The sequence below is a fragment of the Gavia stellata genome, chromosome 18, assembly GCF_030936135.1.
Source record: "Gavia stellata isolate bGavSte3 chromosome 18, bGavSte3.hap2, whole genome shotgun sequence".
NCBI lineage: Eukaryota > Metazoa > Chordata > Aves > Gaviiformes > Gaviidae > Gavia > Gavia stellata.
In genome coordinates, this window is record NC_082611.1 from 7,151,917 (window position 1) to 7,170,121 (window position 18,205).

The 18,205-nt window shown below is 37.7% G+C and overlaps 1 protein-coding gene across 1 annotated transcript in view; it reads right to left on the reverse strand.

Moving 5' to 3' along the window:
• Positions 1–809: 809 nt before the first annotated feature.
• Positions 810–18,205, reverse strand: part of SUN1 (Sad1 and UNC84 domain containing 1) — a 32,133-nt gene continuing 14,737 nt past the window's right edge. The window contains exons 5-23 of the mRNA XM_059826487.1: positions 17,125–17,151; positions 16,826–17,020; positions 14,991–15,113; positions 13,878–13,961; positions 13,448–13,558; positions 11,923–12,021; positions 11,162–11,255; positions 10,988–11,046; positions 9,633–9,778; positions 9,253–9,477; positions 8,668–8,754; positions 8,251–8,294; positions 7,071–7,206; positions 5,852–6,106; positions 5,219–5,303; positions 4,588–4,703; positions 3,928–4,095; positions 3,023–3,115; positions 810–2,590 (exon numbers count right to left, since the gene is read on the reverse strand). Coding sequence (XP_059682470.1) covers positions 2,477–2,590; positions 3,023–3,115; positions 3,928–4,095; positions 4,588–4,703; positions 5,219–5,303; positions 5,852–6,106; positions 7,071–7,206; positions 8,251–8,294; positions 8,668–8,754; positions 9,253–9,477; positions 9,633–9,778; positions 10,988–11,046; positions 11,162–11,255; positions 11,923–12,021; positions 13,448–13,558; positions 13,878–13,961; positions 14,991–15,113; positions 16,826–17,020; positions 17,125–17,151 — 2,261 coding nt within the window. The 3' untranslated portion in view covers positions 810–2,476. The remainder of the gene's footprint in view (positions 2,591–3,022; positions 3,116–3,927; positions 4,096–4,587; positions 4,704–5,218; positions 5,304–5,851; positions 6,107–7,070; positions 7,207–8,250; positions 8,295–8,667; positions 8,755–9,252; positions 9,478–9,632; positions 9,779–10,987; positions 11,047–11,161; positions 11,256–11,922; positions 12,022–13,447; positions 13,559–13,877; positions 13,962–14,990; positions 15,114–16,825; positions 17,021–17,124; positions 17,152–18,205) is intronic.

The following is an 18,205-nucleotide window of genomic DNA, read 5'->3' on the forward strand; positions in this document are numbered from 1 at the left end:
TCCGCCCACTCTGACGGCGGCCTGCGAGGCTCAGGAGGCGCGGCTGCGTCACGTGGTGCGCCAGGGGCGGGGCGGGGCGGGGCGGGGCGGAGGGGCCTGAGCGGCAGCGCCAGTGGCGGGCTCGGGGCTGCGGGGGGCGGCAGCCGTCGGGAGGGCACCCCCGGGCAGGGGGAGAAAACCAGGCTCGTGTTTGCGAACGAGCTCCGCCCAACGGGGAGGCGCCGGGCCCGTTAACCGGCTAAAAATGGGAATTAAAAAGAAACCCCCAGTCTTCGGCCTCTGCCAGGATTGATTCCCGTCACCGCAGAACCAGGGAAAAAGTAGAATGTGAAAAAGGGAGGAAGGGTTATGGCTTGCAGGCAGTCCTCAGGGACACAGGCAACAAGGCTGAGGAAACAGTTTAAAAAAAACCCGAAACATTCCCAGCGTGAACTTTAGACAGTGTGTTGCAAATGGCTGAAACCCATCAAGCAACTACCAACATGTGGGGTTTCTTCCTTGGAAAACGTGCGCCAAGGGGCACAACATACTGCACTTCGCAGAAACGCAGGCGGAAAAGCGAGCCCGGGCTGTAGAACACATACTCCTCCTGGAGTTGCACTCCGAAGTTTTGTGACCCTCTAGAGAAGCACTTCCCACCCCCAGCACAGATCTCTTCCGAAGGGAAGCAGAGCATGGGGAGACAGAGGTAGATTGTATTTGGAAACAAGCCATGGGGAAAACCTATTCTGCCTACCACTATAGCAACGGGCATTTGTTTACTATTATCGTCTCTAATGTCCTCAGTTATTTAAGCAGGTAATCAAAAATACAGAAAAGCAGCTTTATTTCTTGTTTCAAATATTACATGCACTTTCAAAAATTAAAACTCTTTATTTAAACATCTCAATAGCATCTTGTCAGTTCAGAGGCAGCAAAGAATAACAGACATTTTGAAAAGCATTTACAAAAATACATTGCACAAAGTCCTATCTTGCTTTTTTAAAAATAAGTTAGTGTTATTCAAAATATTCCCACCCCAGCTACCTAATTTCAATTTATACAGGACAATTTTAAATATGCAACCTATAATATGAAAACACCTGTACACATGTAATCTAGCTCCTCTGCGTAGGCCATAGGTTCTGTCTCGAGCTCAAGTGAAAAAAAAAAAAAAAAGAGTTCTTCATACAGAGACTTTTTTTAAACATTCGAGGACTGTTGTGCAACATACATAACTATTCAGAAAACCAGTCAGCAGTTCCATGTGTTAACAGTTCATGTGTAACTATAAAATGCATTATAACAGCAAGATAAAAATTCCGCATATGAGTATGTTTCAGAAATCTTTTCTGACAAGGATCTTCAAAGTAGCAATCCTAAGGGAGGCAATAAGCAATTTCATCTCATTCTACATGAAAATGTTGCTTTTGAGAGCAAGACATCATTCATGTTCTCCTACCTGACTAAGGTTTCAGGGGATGTTCTAAAGAATGCCCGTTATTTCAATGCAGCAGTACTGAGCAGAAGTCCTACTTGTAAATGTGGAGTGTTGAGGTTTACTTCAGTCATGTTTTCCACACACTGCATTCTCACAGTACCACATCCGAGTATAACAATGAACCAGCCAAAGGAATTACTGTCCCAAAAAGATCACTTTTGACAAATTAAGATTGTTTAATTGCTGTATACTAACATTTACTAAGCAATTTAGCAGGCTTATCAGCTCCGATCCAGTTAGTCAGTACATCAAGGCCAAGATTTGGAATTAACACTAAAGAAGAACAAACTGGCCAAGCTGCTATGGTAAAAACCCTTAAAATAACTTCAGTTAAAGTTATCCCTGACTTTTAGGGCAATTCATGGCCACAAATTACAGTAAAGCATTCTCAGTCGCTGGTGTTTAAACTAGTTTTGGTTGTGTTAACTTTCCCTGACAGTAATATTTATTTATATTCAGCATGTATCAAAGAAGCCCTTTTGGATCCACCAAAAAGGTCAAAACCAAGGGTCAACTGAAGGACACCTTTAGCCACAGTCAGTGTTTAAAATGTACCACAGTTTTTGGCCTATGGTGCTGAGCTAACAGAAGTATGCAGTTAAGTCTTGGATTTAAAAACAAACAGATTCCTAGTTGCAGAAAGTGTGGTTTATTCTTTTAAAAAACCCTATACATTCATTTGTAATAAAATAGGTGTCACCTGTTTGCCAGCTGGGCTTATGAACCAGAGTAGTTCGCATGCATTATTTCTCTCAGCATGGACACAAAAATATAAAGCTAACTAGCAATTACAAGCTGAGCATTAGAGCAAATAAAAATTGTTTTTTATACAATTCTGCTGAGTGTCTTCTGCCTTTATCAGAGGATCAACAGTTCTGCAGTATATATCTTGCATCCTCGTCCTTTAAAGATTCCAGTGTTCTAGGCTTTCCGGTATATACAAATTGAGAACAAAATGTACAACAACAAAACCAACCCAAGCTGTAGTGTAGGAGATTATTCGGCAGGTTTCCCATGCACTCTGAACCGATAAAGGCATGTATATTCTGCATGTCCCCAATTAGAAAAAATTCTCAGTTCCACTATTTGGAATGCGTTTTCACTTTTCTCCTGGAGAAGGAAAAAGCAAACACACAAACCAGAGTTAGGTTTTTAGTATAAACAGGTGCAACTGAAGTTGTTTTCTTAGATTCCTGCAACTACCAACTTTTATTAATAATTAAGTTATGCCTTGGGAACTTTCTGCCACTTTGAACAGAACCTTCCCTGCCTTACAAGGAGTTATTTGTGAAGGGAGTCAGAAGAAGTATGAAGCAGACTCTTCATATGTTTAGCATCTTTAAACCATTTGTGTCCAGCTGGCACAAATCTTTCCTCCCCTCTACTCTATTTAGACCATAGGTTTTGAGGCAGATGGGGAGACACTTTCTGCCTCAGTTTCTACAGTGCCCAACAGAGAACGAGGCCTTTTCCTTCACTGCCCATTGTGCCTTACCATAGTACCTTTCTCCTGACATTTTAAATCTTATCATCCAGACTTACCATCACTGGAAACATCTGCAGTGGTTCTCCTCCTTGATCGTAGACATACTGTCCTAGAAGCTTGCCTTCTTCTTGATACTCATCATCTAGACCCTATAACAACAGGATAAAGATTTTTGCTTCTGTCAAATTTGAAATCAAACCAAAACTAGAAGCATGTCTACATAATGGAGTACCAACAGACAGCATTCAGAAGTCTATCAAACCAGTATCAGAATGTTTCCCATGGAACTTAACGCTTGTTCACACACGGCTCCATATTTGTGTTTCTGGCACTGCAAATAGTTGTGCTATCTTTATATATTTACATGGTCAAACCCCTTAGTTTCCATGGCAAAACCACTATCACAGCATACAATATAAACTGCTCAGGACAAAGAAGAATGAGAAAACATAAAGGCTATAAACAAGACTGAAGTCAAGATTCAGATGCTTGCAGATGACTGCTTAAGCATTTAAAAGAACTAGATAAAAAATTCTCTGTGGTGTTCTGTTCCACAATCATGCAATTGATTTTTAAAATCAATTTAAAAAAGAAGATTTAAGGCACATCATAGATAAGGTGAAGAGCCAAAATTGGGGGGCAGGGGGAGGGGGAGGAGTGGAAGAAGGATGGAACAATCAAAGTATATGGAAAAACTACATGAAATTAAAAACCATCATCTCCCTCCAAAAATGTTTATTACTGTATAAAGCAAGAGAGAAGAAACAACTCCCCCAAAATTACTTGCAACACTTCTTATTCCTAATCTCAAAGATCATAAAAAAATAAGCAATTTTAAGAGCAATGACAGAAACGGTTTCTCTTCTTAGCTGTCCTCCCTTAAGTCATTATTTTCCAAGACATGTAACACAAATATTCTTTATGTGTACAAACATCAACTTAAGTTCAGAGACAGACTTACATATACTGAAAAGTTCCTAGGAGCACTGGTGATATTTCCTGTTGGTGAAAGTGTTTTTGGTATGTGTTCCACTGTAAAGGCAGTTGGATAGATCTTCATCGAAAGTCTAACTACAAGATACCCCTGTGATCCTTTGAAAGCCCAGCAGTTGCCTGGATACATGTCCGGCTAGACAGAAGAAAGGAGGAGAGAACAGGATGGGACACAACAACAACAACAACCAGCCACAAGCATTTTCTAATGATTATTTTGTAATAGAGTTGCAATGAATTCTGAATTATTAGGGACAGTCTTAGATAGCAAGTGGCAGAGTATAATCTATTTAGTAGAACTCTTCAGGAAGAAAGCATATCCACCTGAACTATCAGCAGTGTTTTGAAGACCCACCTTGAGATTACTTCTCAACAGAAGCCTTCCCAGTGCTCACACTTTGCAGAAGTCCAATGCACCACCCACGCCTCCTGGAAAGGTCTTAATTTTGCTGGAGTAGGACTTAAGCAGTGCCCAGGAACTACCAGAAGAATCCCACTCTTGGGAACATAGTTCCAAGTACCCATGCCCTCCAATATATTAGACAGAAACATCCAGCATACAAAAGACAATCCAAACCACTCAACACAAAATAACATTGCTGAATTTGTTTACTCGGCCTTTAATTACCTGAATCACCACTCTGGGAGACTGAGAGAAGTACCACAGAGGAATTCCGAAGAGGCTAATTAATGCTGTTTTGGTCTCATAGGTTTCAGAACAGCGAGTACTCAGAATGCTGCCACCTCAAAAAAGATGTATCGGGTTAGCAAAAATAATTACTCATTTCTTCCTGAAGACTTTTAAGGCAGAGATTTGTAGAAAGCTTAATGAATATACCAGTTATTTTCCTCAGAAAAAAAAACTATGAAAGATATTGTCAAAGTCTAACAATTTTCTGGGCATACAATGCTTCTATCAAGTACAATGTTAGTTCAAGAACATGTTAAGGTTTTTCATTTAAGAGGGCTGAAAAATACACATTTTCCCTAGTGAGTTCAGTGGTGTGTACACTCCACACAAACAGATCTGTGGTTCTCTATTATCCAGTTGTGCACATGCTTAGAAGAACTATTCTATCCCTGTCCATGCATACCTAGGCTGATATATAAACCTGTAAACAACACACATAGGTCGTAGTAGTCTGATGATCAGGCAACACACAAGGATGCTCTACTAACCTTTAATCTTCATTTTAAGATTTTTAGTAAATACTATAAATAACATGAATAGCAGAAATGGTGTTTCCTCTACTATTTACCTCCAGATTCCAAGGCAAAATCCACCATACCAGTCTTGTCTTGAGAGTAGAGTTTCAGTGCATTGTTTACAATAATCTGTGCTTGCTGCAGGTACACATAGAAGAGGAGAAGGGAAAGAGAAAGATTTTAATAATATCAACTGCTAAAATAATTTATATATACACATCTGTATATATGTATATAAGCTTTTTTTTTTTTGAGATGCTGCACTCCATCACAAGTCTTTGAAAGCTTTTGTCAAGACAGAGGCTATTTTTAAGTCATGGTTGTCTGGTTTAAAATATGAATTCATACTGCATCTTGACTGGTGTTTTCTTCAAAAGTTGCATTCTTTCCCCCACCTTCCCAAGACCCTGAGATGCATTTCTTTGGTACACTTGTTTTTTTGGGAATTTTTCAGTTTTCAAGATAGCATACTTTGGAAAAAACCACAAACATTCACAACAGGCAACAAGCAATGCTGTAGGATTACACTTGATAACGCATTTTCTGTAGTTCTCCCCATTTCAGTTAACATTCCCAACATCTCTGAAAATCATTAACATTTATATTGACAGTCATGCTCCACAAAATGCCTATAAAAGGACTCTTTACAGTTTTAGCTGAACTTTTGGGAACTTAAACTCACTCACCGCTTCTGTGATTCCAGAAATCCCTGCATTAGTCACAGCATTTGTTACTACTTCAGATGTAAGTTTTTGGTTTGTAACAGACATATGGAGAGTAATATTCTTGAGGATCTGCAACTCCAGATCCCGCAGCAAAGTCTGCAGATCACTTTTGCTCACAAAATTGGATGTAAGCCATTGGAGAAGCGATTCGGGAAAGTCTTCTTGTTGATGACCAAAAAGCATTAGCTTGACAGATTCTTTGATCTGGGCATCTACCTAGTAGAAGCCATTAACAATTATAATAGAAGTTATTAGTCTTTATAAACCATTAAGTAATTTTTATACAGATATATATATATAGATCTTTCTGTATATACATAGATATCTGTATCTCACAGGCACATGTGAAATCAATACATACGTTCAGTACTACAGAGAAATCTAGCTTTCACATGTGTTTTAACTACATTGGAATAACAGACCAGTCAGGTGTGCAGAAGAACATACGGGAAATCCGGATGCTTCATCGGTTTGGTGAACAGACACCTAGCAAAACCCCACCAAACTACGCAGTTTACATTAGTGGTCTGACTAACATTTCAGAATAAAAAAAAAGTTGACTGCAGGAGTTCAAAGAAGGCACTGTGGCAGCTCGAAGGAAAGCAGTGTACTTGTCAGGCCTAGTTAAGCAAGTCGCTTAGTCACTTACTTATGATATGCTTTGATTCCATACACAATAGCTAGATCATATGAGTGTTATCCCAAGATAGTATTTTAGTCAAAGTTGATAATCCCGTATCAATACTTACTGTTGTATTTTGTTGGCTACATTCTAGTTAGACCTTTTAAAAGGCTTCAAAAGAACTTAAGCATGTTTTTTTAAAACAACTCTCAAGATCATAAACCTAACTTGCTTTTATGTAAGTTTCTTTTCCACATTTACCATGGGTTAGCAAAATACAATCGGTAAGAATAGCAAAGTACTATATACAGAACTGCTATTGCATCATACCTTAAATGCAAAAACCCTGCCATTGTACAAGCCAAGGCATAAACTCTTGTCCAGTAAAATGTTATGCACTAATGGAAAAATTCACAGTACCACTACATAAAACACTACCTTTCTTTCAGATGAATACTACCCCCACGCTACTTATTGCGGTGCATTTCAAGAAGTTAGTGAACAAAACCAAGTAGTACCAAATTTTATTGGGACAGTAACAGAAGTTACAGAACTTACTTTTTCATGAATGACATCTATTTTCTCGCAACTTGTCTTCACACTTTCCCCAGTTAAAAGCTCCGATTTCATCTGAGACAACTCAAGTTCTAGCTTTTTAACTTTGGAAAGAAGTTGACTATGTTCATCATCATCTCTGACAAAAACAAGGAATCAATAATTAGGAAAGAGTAGTTTGAATCATTCCATCAAATTCCAAAGGTGTGAGAACGTACTTGTCTAGTACAAAGTGCTTTCTTAGTTCAGTTATACACCATGATAGACATTGTGAGCTTGCAGTTCCTTGAAGATGTTGTTTAAGGCATACTTAGGATTAATATATTCAAAGCAAAGTATTTTGAAGTTGTGAACAAATCCAACAGTGACGACTTAAGAACATCACCAGGCCGACAAGTTAACAACTCAAACATATATAGACTTTTGGGAAATTCAAGGTTTCTGGCAAACCAGTCAAACTTTATTTGCATGAGTTTGCCACTGATTAGAGGGAGTTTCAGGTTACCTTACTTAAACCAGAATAAGTTTAGAGGCAGGTGTCAAGTTGAGCTGAAGTAGCAGGTCACATATGACAAATATAGATCAGTGTTCAGTGCATGCTATGGAAAAAAGTATCAGCCATCATTCTAAAGCCATTTTAGATTTAGATCTAATTTAAATGACAATTCAGCAATTAAGTGTTTCTTTTCCTTTTCCCAATGGGGAAACTACTTAATGAAGTGCTGCAGTTTTTATCCTGGTGTTATACAGTACATGACTAGAGAGTAGTATAGCTGACAAACCAAAAAACAGAGAAGAAAGTTTGAATTTATACAAATCAAGAATTTAAATATAAAGTCTATCAAAAGCAGTTACTGTCTACTAAGCAATTTGAGGAAAATTTCTAATGTGTTTATAAGAGGATGAGAAGTCACTCATTCTCCTCCACTATATAAACAGTTTTCTCTAGTAAAAATGTAGTTGTAGGACTGCTCACACACAGGAAACAGGCCTTGTGCTGATGTTCAGCATCACAGTTAAAGTCTACTATAAGACAGAAGTACTCTTGCTGACGACACGAACTCTTAAGGTCAGTTAACTGACACAAAGAAAAGGATTATTATATTTCAAAGAAGAACATGTATATCACCATCAGTTAGCATCAAGATTGAAAAAGCAAAATATATTTGAAAAGTGCTTATACCTCATTGTTTTTGCTTTGGCTACATCAAGCTCCTTCTGGATGTCCTAAAAAATACAAAAGTCAGTTTTGACATATATGAAGAAACACAAGTGATAGAAAGAGGATAAAGAACGTTAAATGAAAATGACACATTTTAGCACCACCTATACAGGACTGTGTCCCCACACTTACGTTTGTGCCTCTGTATAGTAAGATTTTATTCCAAATAGAACCTGCCTCACTGGTCAAGTGAATTTTTCATCTTTGGACTGAAAGCCCCTCCAAGAAGAGGGAGCAAGAACACAAGTTTTGAGACTTAAAGAACTGTAATAGCTAGAGTAAAGCAAACTGGGGATGGGGATAGCCAACAAAAAAGCCATAGTTCGTTTTATCAACGGGTTACAGTTACAGCAAGTTAGCAAAGGTAACTTTCAATACCTTGGATTCAGCAGAGAGTTTTTCAAGAAGGTCTTCCAGCGTCAGGATGCGCAACTCATGTTCTTGATGTAAAGCCAGGAAGTCAGTCTTAAACAGGGAAGAAAGAGGTGGTGTATTTTCTTTTGGAGTACAAATAGCATAACTGAGATTTTCTACAAAGCATTTTTTTTTTTAATTTCATTCTGTGAGTGCTTAAGTGACTTATCCTGCAGGTAGCGTGAGAAATTATAGAATCTGTAATAAAATAAAGGCCTGATTCAGTAGTAGGGGTTGTACACAGGGAAGTTTACCACAAAACCCCTTCTTTGTCACTAGTCCTTCCTATAGTCCTTGTAGGAAGACAGGATAAATCCAGCTGCTTTTCAGCAATGTAATAGTCTACTTCAGACCACCTATCTGGAATTAATTCTTTGTCAGCAGTAACAAAGGAGGAACAAATGCCAATGACTCCTCCCTGGCATTTACTACCTATCAGTTAATTCTGTAACAGATAAAGAATCCTAAAGTGAAATCACTAATAATCTGCATTATTAAAACAGAATACTTTGATCAATATCAGAAAGTATCAATAACTGACTATCTTACCTTTTCCTCCAGTTTCATATCTTTAAGATGTTGACCCACCACATTTTTTATTAGCTTCAATGTTTCACTTTTGTCGCTCATCTGGGCAACCTGATCTTGAAGATTATGGAGTAGAAGCATCACTTTGCTATATTCTTCATCATGTTGATGGCATCTGTCAGACACGAAGGCCATTTGCTTTTCCAGCTCACTTATACGACCAGAATCAAAGATATTTATGGTATCCTAAGGTATAAAGATTTTTTTTTTAATATATAAAAATCAAGACATTTATTTACATTACCCTTATATAGCAAGTAGTTACTGCAAAATATTGAGGACACGGGAGTTAAGAAGTCTTAAGAGGTATGAAAGCTGTCCCCTAGACCGTTCTCCCTTACCTTTGGAGGTTGCACAGAGTGAAAAGAATCAGCCTGTGGTTCAGGAACACGAATAGAGTCATCTATTCTCTGTATTCTATCAATTCTTGTCCAGTTCAAGGAAGGTAATAATGAAATGAAGCCATCAAACCCCCAGAACCATATACCTAGACCACAAACAAAAAGCAAAAAGAGTGTTGAAGAGAATTCTCCCTTAAGACTGCTTATATCTACAGATTGTCTTCTTAAGGACAAAAGCTACCTTAAGTTTGCAAAGCAGATGTCACACAGCTGACAGTACTCCAGTCTAAATAAAAATCAGCATGAGCCAGCTTTGAAATTGTTAAGTCAAGCACTCAAGAATATTAGGGAACATCCATCAGTACCACTCACACAGCTGTAAGGCAGACAACTGTGCTTATATATCACAACATAGCCTTAATCTCACACTACTGCTTCCCTGGGACCTAGGTCTCATTTACTGATTAAGACAAGCCATGCTTACTGAAGGCAGATGTAAATACTGCTTTTTATCTCAATGGAAAATATCTTGCCTTATATCCTACTTACTACACGCTATATTGTGTAATATCTAATAAAAGTTGGAGGAAACTTAGGCTTCCATGGAAACAATCTAGCATTTCACAAAGATCACACTTCTTTTTTGCAGTATCTTGGTGAGAATTAGCAGCGTTTTCTACACAGGGTGACTTCTTCCTTTCTTATTCTCCCTAGCACAGAGTATTTTGAATCCCCACTGTAAGTTTCTGAGAAGCTTCATCTTCTCCCCAAAGTAGCTACAAGTTTTTTAGGACACGCAAAGACATGAAACTGCTTTTCAGAAATGGCCCAGCACTTTCGGTAAATATTGTGAACTGAGTTTATTTCAAAGTAGACAGCTGGCCAGGAATATTGTCAACTAACCAGTCTAAGTAGCAGTATTTTAAGCAACTGAAGCATGGTCTAGAGAAAACGAAAGATTTAGGATGAGTTGGTAAAAGAACTTAACCACACTTTTATGGAGATCAGCAACAATCAAACCAATCAGTATGCGGCCTACTCTTTCTGAGCTCATTGCTAATTCTTATGAGGGGAGGTAAAGAAAAAAAAAAAAAGGACTTTGGTACATTTACTTAACCACACTCCCTGTCTAAAGAGCTCTGTGAAATTAAATCAAGGGTATTCTTTTCATAGCAAGGGGAAAGCTCACTGACTTGTCAGTACTTTGAAAGCTTGAATTACTGCCCTGTTCACAAACTTGCTCTTTTTTGCTTCTGCATCTTCTTCACAAACCAAAAGTTCAACTAAAAATGGTATTTTGGAACAGCTGTAGTAAGCATACACTGATTTGAATTATAACGAAACAATTCACGTACCTAGTAGAAAAAGGAGTGGGATTAGAAACAGTAACAGCTTGTAGATCTTTGGAAGGCATCTAGAGAAAGAGAGAGGAACGTTTACAAGAAACAATGCATTTATCATATTTTATTGTTTTCTATTATAACTGGGTAAATAATTTGCTCACAAAACATTTTTCAAAGGATACACACCTTCTTACAAGAAACACCTTGAGCAAAGACATCAGAGTAACAAGTTGATACCACCCGGTTTTAAGCAACCTGAACATGCCAGAAGCTGCCCTCCCTAGAAGACAAAAAGTTGTAGTGTGAAACGTAGTTACTGCAGCACATGTTTAAAGAAACCAAGCAGATGGACATGCAACTGTGGCCAAGAATACTTTGCACAGCAGAGAAATGCATGAGTACAGGCAACACATGCAGCTTATTAACATCTAGATATCACAGGTATGACAGCATTATAACATCAGCTACTCAACAAGCCCAAAAGCCATGCAAAAAAGATGAAATGCTCATTTGTTATATCAATACTATCTTGACAAAAATTCAGTATTAATGTTTGAATCCAAGTTACCACGCACTTAAGACCTCAGTATGTTTCAAGAAATGCACAGGTTAACAGCATTGGTTTTTGTTAAGAGGAATACCATGATAGGAAGTGACTACCAAACCAAACACACCCCATTATTCTAGACACCCCATATTCTGTGCTATTCACACACTCATTCCCTCATGAAACAGTCTGGTTAGTCTCTCATTATGCCTGTGAACAGAAATATACCCTCTCATTAAGCATGTTTTGGTCAATAAAGAAAGTAGAGTAGCATGTGCATTTCAAGATACAAAAGCTACAGCATAAGCATAGTTGAACTAGTGTAAGCCACATACTGCAGATTCCTAGTTTGTCAAAAGGAACAGGCAACGCACACACACACACAGATTAGGATAGTAACCTGGAGAAAGGATGGCCAGCCAAAGTAGAGACAAGACCTTCTGAGACACAAGCCATCCTGTTGTTCCCACTGTTCGCAACACGTGAAGCATAAAGTAACCTAGATTATAACAAATTAACTCTATGTGATAACATACATAAATGAGCTAAAGGTTCTTTCGCAGTACATGCAGTAAAACAGACTCAATCCCCTGCCCATTACATGTTCTGCGTAATTTTAAACCATACCTTTCAGTAGTCTACAAACTTTGTTCTTCACTATTTAAAAGCAAAGCAAGCCAATAATAAATATGAAGCCAAGTAAAACCAAGGCAATTTAGGAACAGAATTCTCAGATAGACAGAATGATCAACAGCATCTGTGTAGTTAGACTATCACTTTTCCAAAATCAACAAGTTTTACATTTTGTAGCATGGCCTTGTTAGATAAACATGCCAAGTATAACAGATAATAGCAAAAAAAGTACTACCATAAAAACAAGTTTTAAGCATGCCGTTACTTTAAAAGCATCTTATTTGTTCTGAATTATACATTTTGTTATCTAGCTTCATGTGTAGAACAGGGAACAATTAAAAATTTTAAATCCTAGTGAAAGACTTGAATAATCATGTCTAAGAAATAGTGATAAATAATAGAAAATATTCCCTACTGAAAGTTACAAGCAGTAAATTTTAATTAAATTGAGTGTACCCAAGGATCTTCAGTATGTCAGTTTTGAGTCTCAAAAAACCAAAACCAACAACAAAAAAAAAACAACCCCCAAAGAACAATGCATTATAACAAAACGCTGTAACTTAAAGCTCACCGAAGCCAACAGTTACTACATCCAAGACTAGGATTGCTCGTTCTACAGAACAAACTACGTAGTATACATTTAGAAAATAATCCTACTTTTTCAGATTAGCAGATATGACTGGGTTAATCTGAGGGATTATAGATATACCAACCCAATATTTTGCAAAGCATTTAGGTGACTGCAGTGTCTCAAATCATTTTCTTTTGCTGAATAAAGAGCACTCAACAGATTCTTGAAGCCTCTGTCATTCAAGCTAGGGAACGCTCATCTCACAGGGAAGATTCTATCCCTATATAAAAGATTCCTGTAAAAATTGACTATCACTAGAACAAAAATAAAATGTTAAAAACCCTTTATTCAAATAATCTGCATACCAATACCTCATACCTTGCTTTCATTTAAAGGCAGCTTTTCAACCTATCAAGAGTACAGACTTTCCCAAAGTGCAATAAATTAACAATCTGACTTGTTCTTTCTAACATACAAAGGTGTGTGCTGTCCCTACACCTTGTTTTTACTAACAGGTAAGCAGTCTGCCAAGCTTGTACAAAAGCCAGTATCAGAGCAAGAAGTCAAACAGGAAAGGTGTTAAGTAAATTAATTTTCTAGATACTTTTTTAATCTACTTTGATAGATGAAGGTAAAAAAAGAAACACAAAAAACAATATGAAAGATTAATGCTGAGATTGCGATGCAAAATAAAAGCAAAAGAAAAAGAGTCCAAGTCAACCTGCATAAGAAAAGGTGTGCCAAATGGTCCTTGCTACCCTTTTAGCCCATGAGGATTGCATGTGGTCTGTGGTGTGTATTTCAAGATGTTTCTTCCCCTTACAGTCATCACCTGTTGGTTGTGGTAACAGTCGATTAATGGGACAAAGCCAGGATCAAATCAAGATTGTTACAAGATTATTTGAACAAGTCTATTTCATAATATCAGTTATCAAACCAAAAACTGCTAAGCAAACTTCAGTGGAGTAAAACTTGCTGGGGGAAATACTACAGTACACCAGGCAGTCACCGTTCTCCCCCCTACATCTAAGTTGCAAACCAAACATTTACTTTGTAGCTTCCAGAGTCATAGGGCATCTGACATTACTATTATAGCAACAAACTGGTGTACAGCCCAAGGCTAAAAAGACGACAGTCATCATTATACTTACATATTGATTCCTCATTTACACCAAGATGGCTATCTTCTCTGTAAAACTCCTTTACATTCATGCTTCCACAGTAGTCTGAGTGAGCTGCAACACATTCAAAAAGCATATATGGAATGTAACCCTCAAGTTCAAAGCCTTTCAGATATGCACATTTTAGCTGTCGTATATACAGATTTTAGCTAAACTGGCTTGGTTCCCTATTAAAGCCAGCTTACCCACAGGAAACCTGAAAAACGATCAAGGAAGAAGCCTATTCTGTGCAATCTTATTTTTTCTTCTTTAAGAGGGAGCCTTTTGGTTGAAAAATCTTCCTGCTTCTTTTCAGATAGCAAAGTTAGTAAAAAAAAATCATAAGTAATAACTCAGCAAATCCTGAGTCCCTATTCCCATCATTCTGTCAAACGGGCCAACTGTTACAACTTTGTATTGATTTTATCAGAGATCTTAAAAGACTGAGAATAGAGCATTAGCAAGTTAAGACAGTGAGGCAGAGACAACGGGAAAGAACAAAGTTTAATTCACACAAAAAAATCAGTTACCTTCTGCCTATGGCAATTTAACTTCACTCGTAGAGCATGTATTATAAAAGAGAAAGCACCAAAGAAGAATCGAACATTTTAAGGAAAACAAGATATGCTTTAGAGTAGTGCAGAGTGATGATGGCAGCTTTAGTTTTGCAAGACAGACCTAACGAAGCTTTAAGTGCACAGTGGACTTAAGGGTAACAAGATAGTCCAAACCTAATGCCATTGAAAAATAGGATTTGACACTATCACACCAGGTTTTTTTAAAATCAACTTAAGTTTCTCAATTTAAACATTGCCTTCTACCATTTTCTAGTAAAAATCAACATGTGACTCGTAAGTGTAACACAGATTTCACATATGTGAATCCTGATACTTCCAAAACAGAGGAAAAGTATGAAAAGGGTAGCACAACTGAGATAATTAAATAACAAGAATAAAAAAAGGTAGAAAGACAGGAGCCAGCCAAAAGACTATATAAAAAGAACACCATAGTGCCAAAATGAAGCCCGTAAGAAAAAAAAAACCACACCCCAACACACACACTCTGGCTTTGTGTGGAGACCAGAGAAGACAACTGAAAAGGTACCTTTAAATTCATAACCCAGCTTCAGCAAAACCATTTGAAATAGTTGCACTAATAGTGATGCAAAAGATGCTGCAGCATGTTTGACCAATCGGAGAATCTTACTCATGTAGAAATAGGTTCCTCCTATTGAAAAAAACAGTGTGAATACGAATTATTCACCTACGTAAAGATGTACTTCTATTTCTGGTGACTGTTAGCTTGTGGAAGAGCAAGGACGAAGCATGGAAAGCCTTTGTGTAGCCAGGAGTATGAACTTAGGCAAGCGTGGTTTGAAGAGTCTGGATGCATTAGATATTACAGCAAAGCTTTTGTAAGAACTATGCATCCTAAGGAAAATGCCTTCTAGACAGAACGTATGGCTTCAGCAAGAATATATTATCTTCGTGAGAATTAAGAACTCTGAGTAGTAATGAATTCCTTGCTTACAGAAATCAAGATTTCTCAATGATGTGAGCTGTTGATACCGATTTTGTGGGTCACAGCTCCAAAGAGACAAACTACATTCTTATTTTCAATTTGAAAGGGTGGGGACTTCCAATCTTCTTCTCTGCCTTTACATTGGAGGAAGTTACTGCAGTGGTCTGCCTCAAGTGCTAGAGGCACACACTTCTTCAGAGCCATAGGAACAAAGCCATAGTTCACCATACTGCTGCTTTCCCAGCATCAGCCACATTCCAAAAACCTGCCGTGATTGTGTGCCTCTTCCCCCATCCTCCCCAAGTTTAACCCAAACTACTGGATTAAAGTTCAAAGGACTGTACAAAGAGGAGTTCCTTGTAAAATTCTCCTGTGTGAATACAAACTCAGGAGCACAGAAAACAGTTTTCATACAGTGTCACTTTCAGTTCACTACACACTAAGCCAACAGAATTCCTACCTGTGCCTCAAAGCATTTAAAGTCACACATTATAGTCCAAATAGACTGATTTCTTGCTACTGAAAACATACTTCATTCAAGAATAATACACCTACAGAATCCCCAAATTGGTTCCTTTCTAATTCAAGGCCACTCAAGAAACAACTTCTTCATGGTAACTGAGGACTACCAACAATCAAGAAATTCAAGATGCTATGCAAGAGGCAGGCAGACACAGTCAAGACACCAAGGACAACCATCCTTAGAATGGAGATTGCGTTGGAAAGGCAGAACCTTATTTACAGCAGATTCATTTGTTTTTCGAGCTTTAGGAATGTAGTCACTAGGAAGTCTATTTGGAATCAGTTTTTCCCTTTGGAGTTCAATTTTTCAAGTAGTTGAGGTTTAGTTTCTAAACCCACTCTAATAAGCTGCAAGGTTAAATGAGGAGGAAAAAAACCAAAGCAGAAAGTACGAAGGTATGTCTCAGATTTCTTGGATAACAGAAGTATTGCAAAAGTAACAATTCTGCCCAATCTTAAAAGTTCAAGAAAAAAACAACCAGATTGCATAGAAAAGCTTGCTACCCAAAAGCCCTGACCAAAAACCTCGTAAACAGATACATATAGATCTGATACCAGATTAGGAGACTCCTATGATCAGTGCTGGTTGGAACAGTCCATTTTGTTCCAAATCAGTTTGCAAATTAACTCATTAAGATACCATGGCATTTGCATTTAGAAGTTTTTTCATTCCTACAGCAGCACTGAAAAAAGTTGATAGTTATGTATCAGAAGCTGCAAGTACATAAAGTTTCGACTGATACAGAAAAAGGTATATAAGATGATCTCTAGAATTTAGTTATTGGTAAACGTAGCAGGTAATAAAAGCGCTTAAATAACACTACATGGAAAATGCATCAACTAAACAGTATACCATTCTGCTATCCAGATAAAACACAAACAGAAAGTTAACTTACTAGATGCATGTTTCTGGCTCCTATCCCTAGAGTAAATTCTGGAAGATGGCACATGAGAAGCTGAGTATGCTGTAAGAACCTCCTTCCGTTCAGAAAGCATGCTGCAGTCACTGCAAGTGTAGCCATTGATCATTGTGGTCTGCGTTTCTCCTGTTGCTATATCACCATTTCCCTGTGTCAGTGTAGTATCACTACCTAGCAAACCAAGAGTAAAATGTTTAGTGCACTGACATCAGTACTGCCACCACTAGTTAACATTAAATAGAATGCATGTGGAAGGAAAAGGAAAGTGTAGTTACCTTTAGGGTCGCCTTCATCATCAAGACCTTCAAAAGAAAAAAAAATAAATTTGATCCCAAATATAAGGGAGTCCTGTAATCAACTACGATATCTGACATGAATTCAAATTAAAAGTCTCACTAATGTTACGACTGCAAAGAAAAGCTACTTTATGATTAGTATTTAACATTTTGCAGTCCACCACATGAATAAACCGTATATTCAGACATTAATGTAGTAGGGTAACAGTTAGTGAAAAGCATTCTACCACAGAAGCAGCAGACAAAATAGTATGAATGACAACTACACCTTTTCTTAGCTCCCATGTGACTTTAAAGCAGCTAATTACAAGCTTAGGCAGTTTCTGTTGCTTGGTAACTACTTTGGTACTACTGTATTTTAAGATCCTATTTTAAGAGCCAGGTAATCTAAAGTTTAGAATGCATTCTGCTAAGATCAAAACAATTCTTTACATTAGGACTCTGGAAAGGTCACAAGCATACTGACTAGAAACAAATGGTCTGAGTTGGGATATATAGTAAGTTGTTCAACTTCTCCTATACAACACTTTATGTAGACAACTCCCACATTTTCCTTTTCAGTGAAGAAAGTAAGTTCCAGAAAAGTATACTTGTATATACTTGCAAAACCAAACCAGCCAGCCACACACAAAAACCCTCTCGGGAAATCCTGAGATGCCACTAATTTGAAACTTTCAGATTAAGGTATGTTAAGTTGAAACACACTTCTGCCTATAAACAAACACGAAAATGCTCTTCCTTTGACTTTTCAAAGACAAGTTACATGTTTACCATTCTTTAAATACAGTACTCCACGCACATTCTGAAGAAAATAGTAAGAGATCATTACATCCATACAATCTATGGTACTGCATCACAAAATTGTGTATGTTTGCCTGGCATATTAACTTGACTGTGCAACATGTCCTGATGTTGACTATGCCAGTAAATCAAGTTTACACACTAGACTCTGAATTTCCAGTAGGCATCTTAACAGACATCTACAGCAAAAGTGTAAGTACGTGCACATGTTTGGGGTAGGATGGAAAAATGGGTGTGGAAAAGAGGGAAGATATGGACA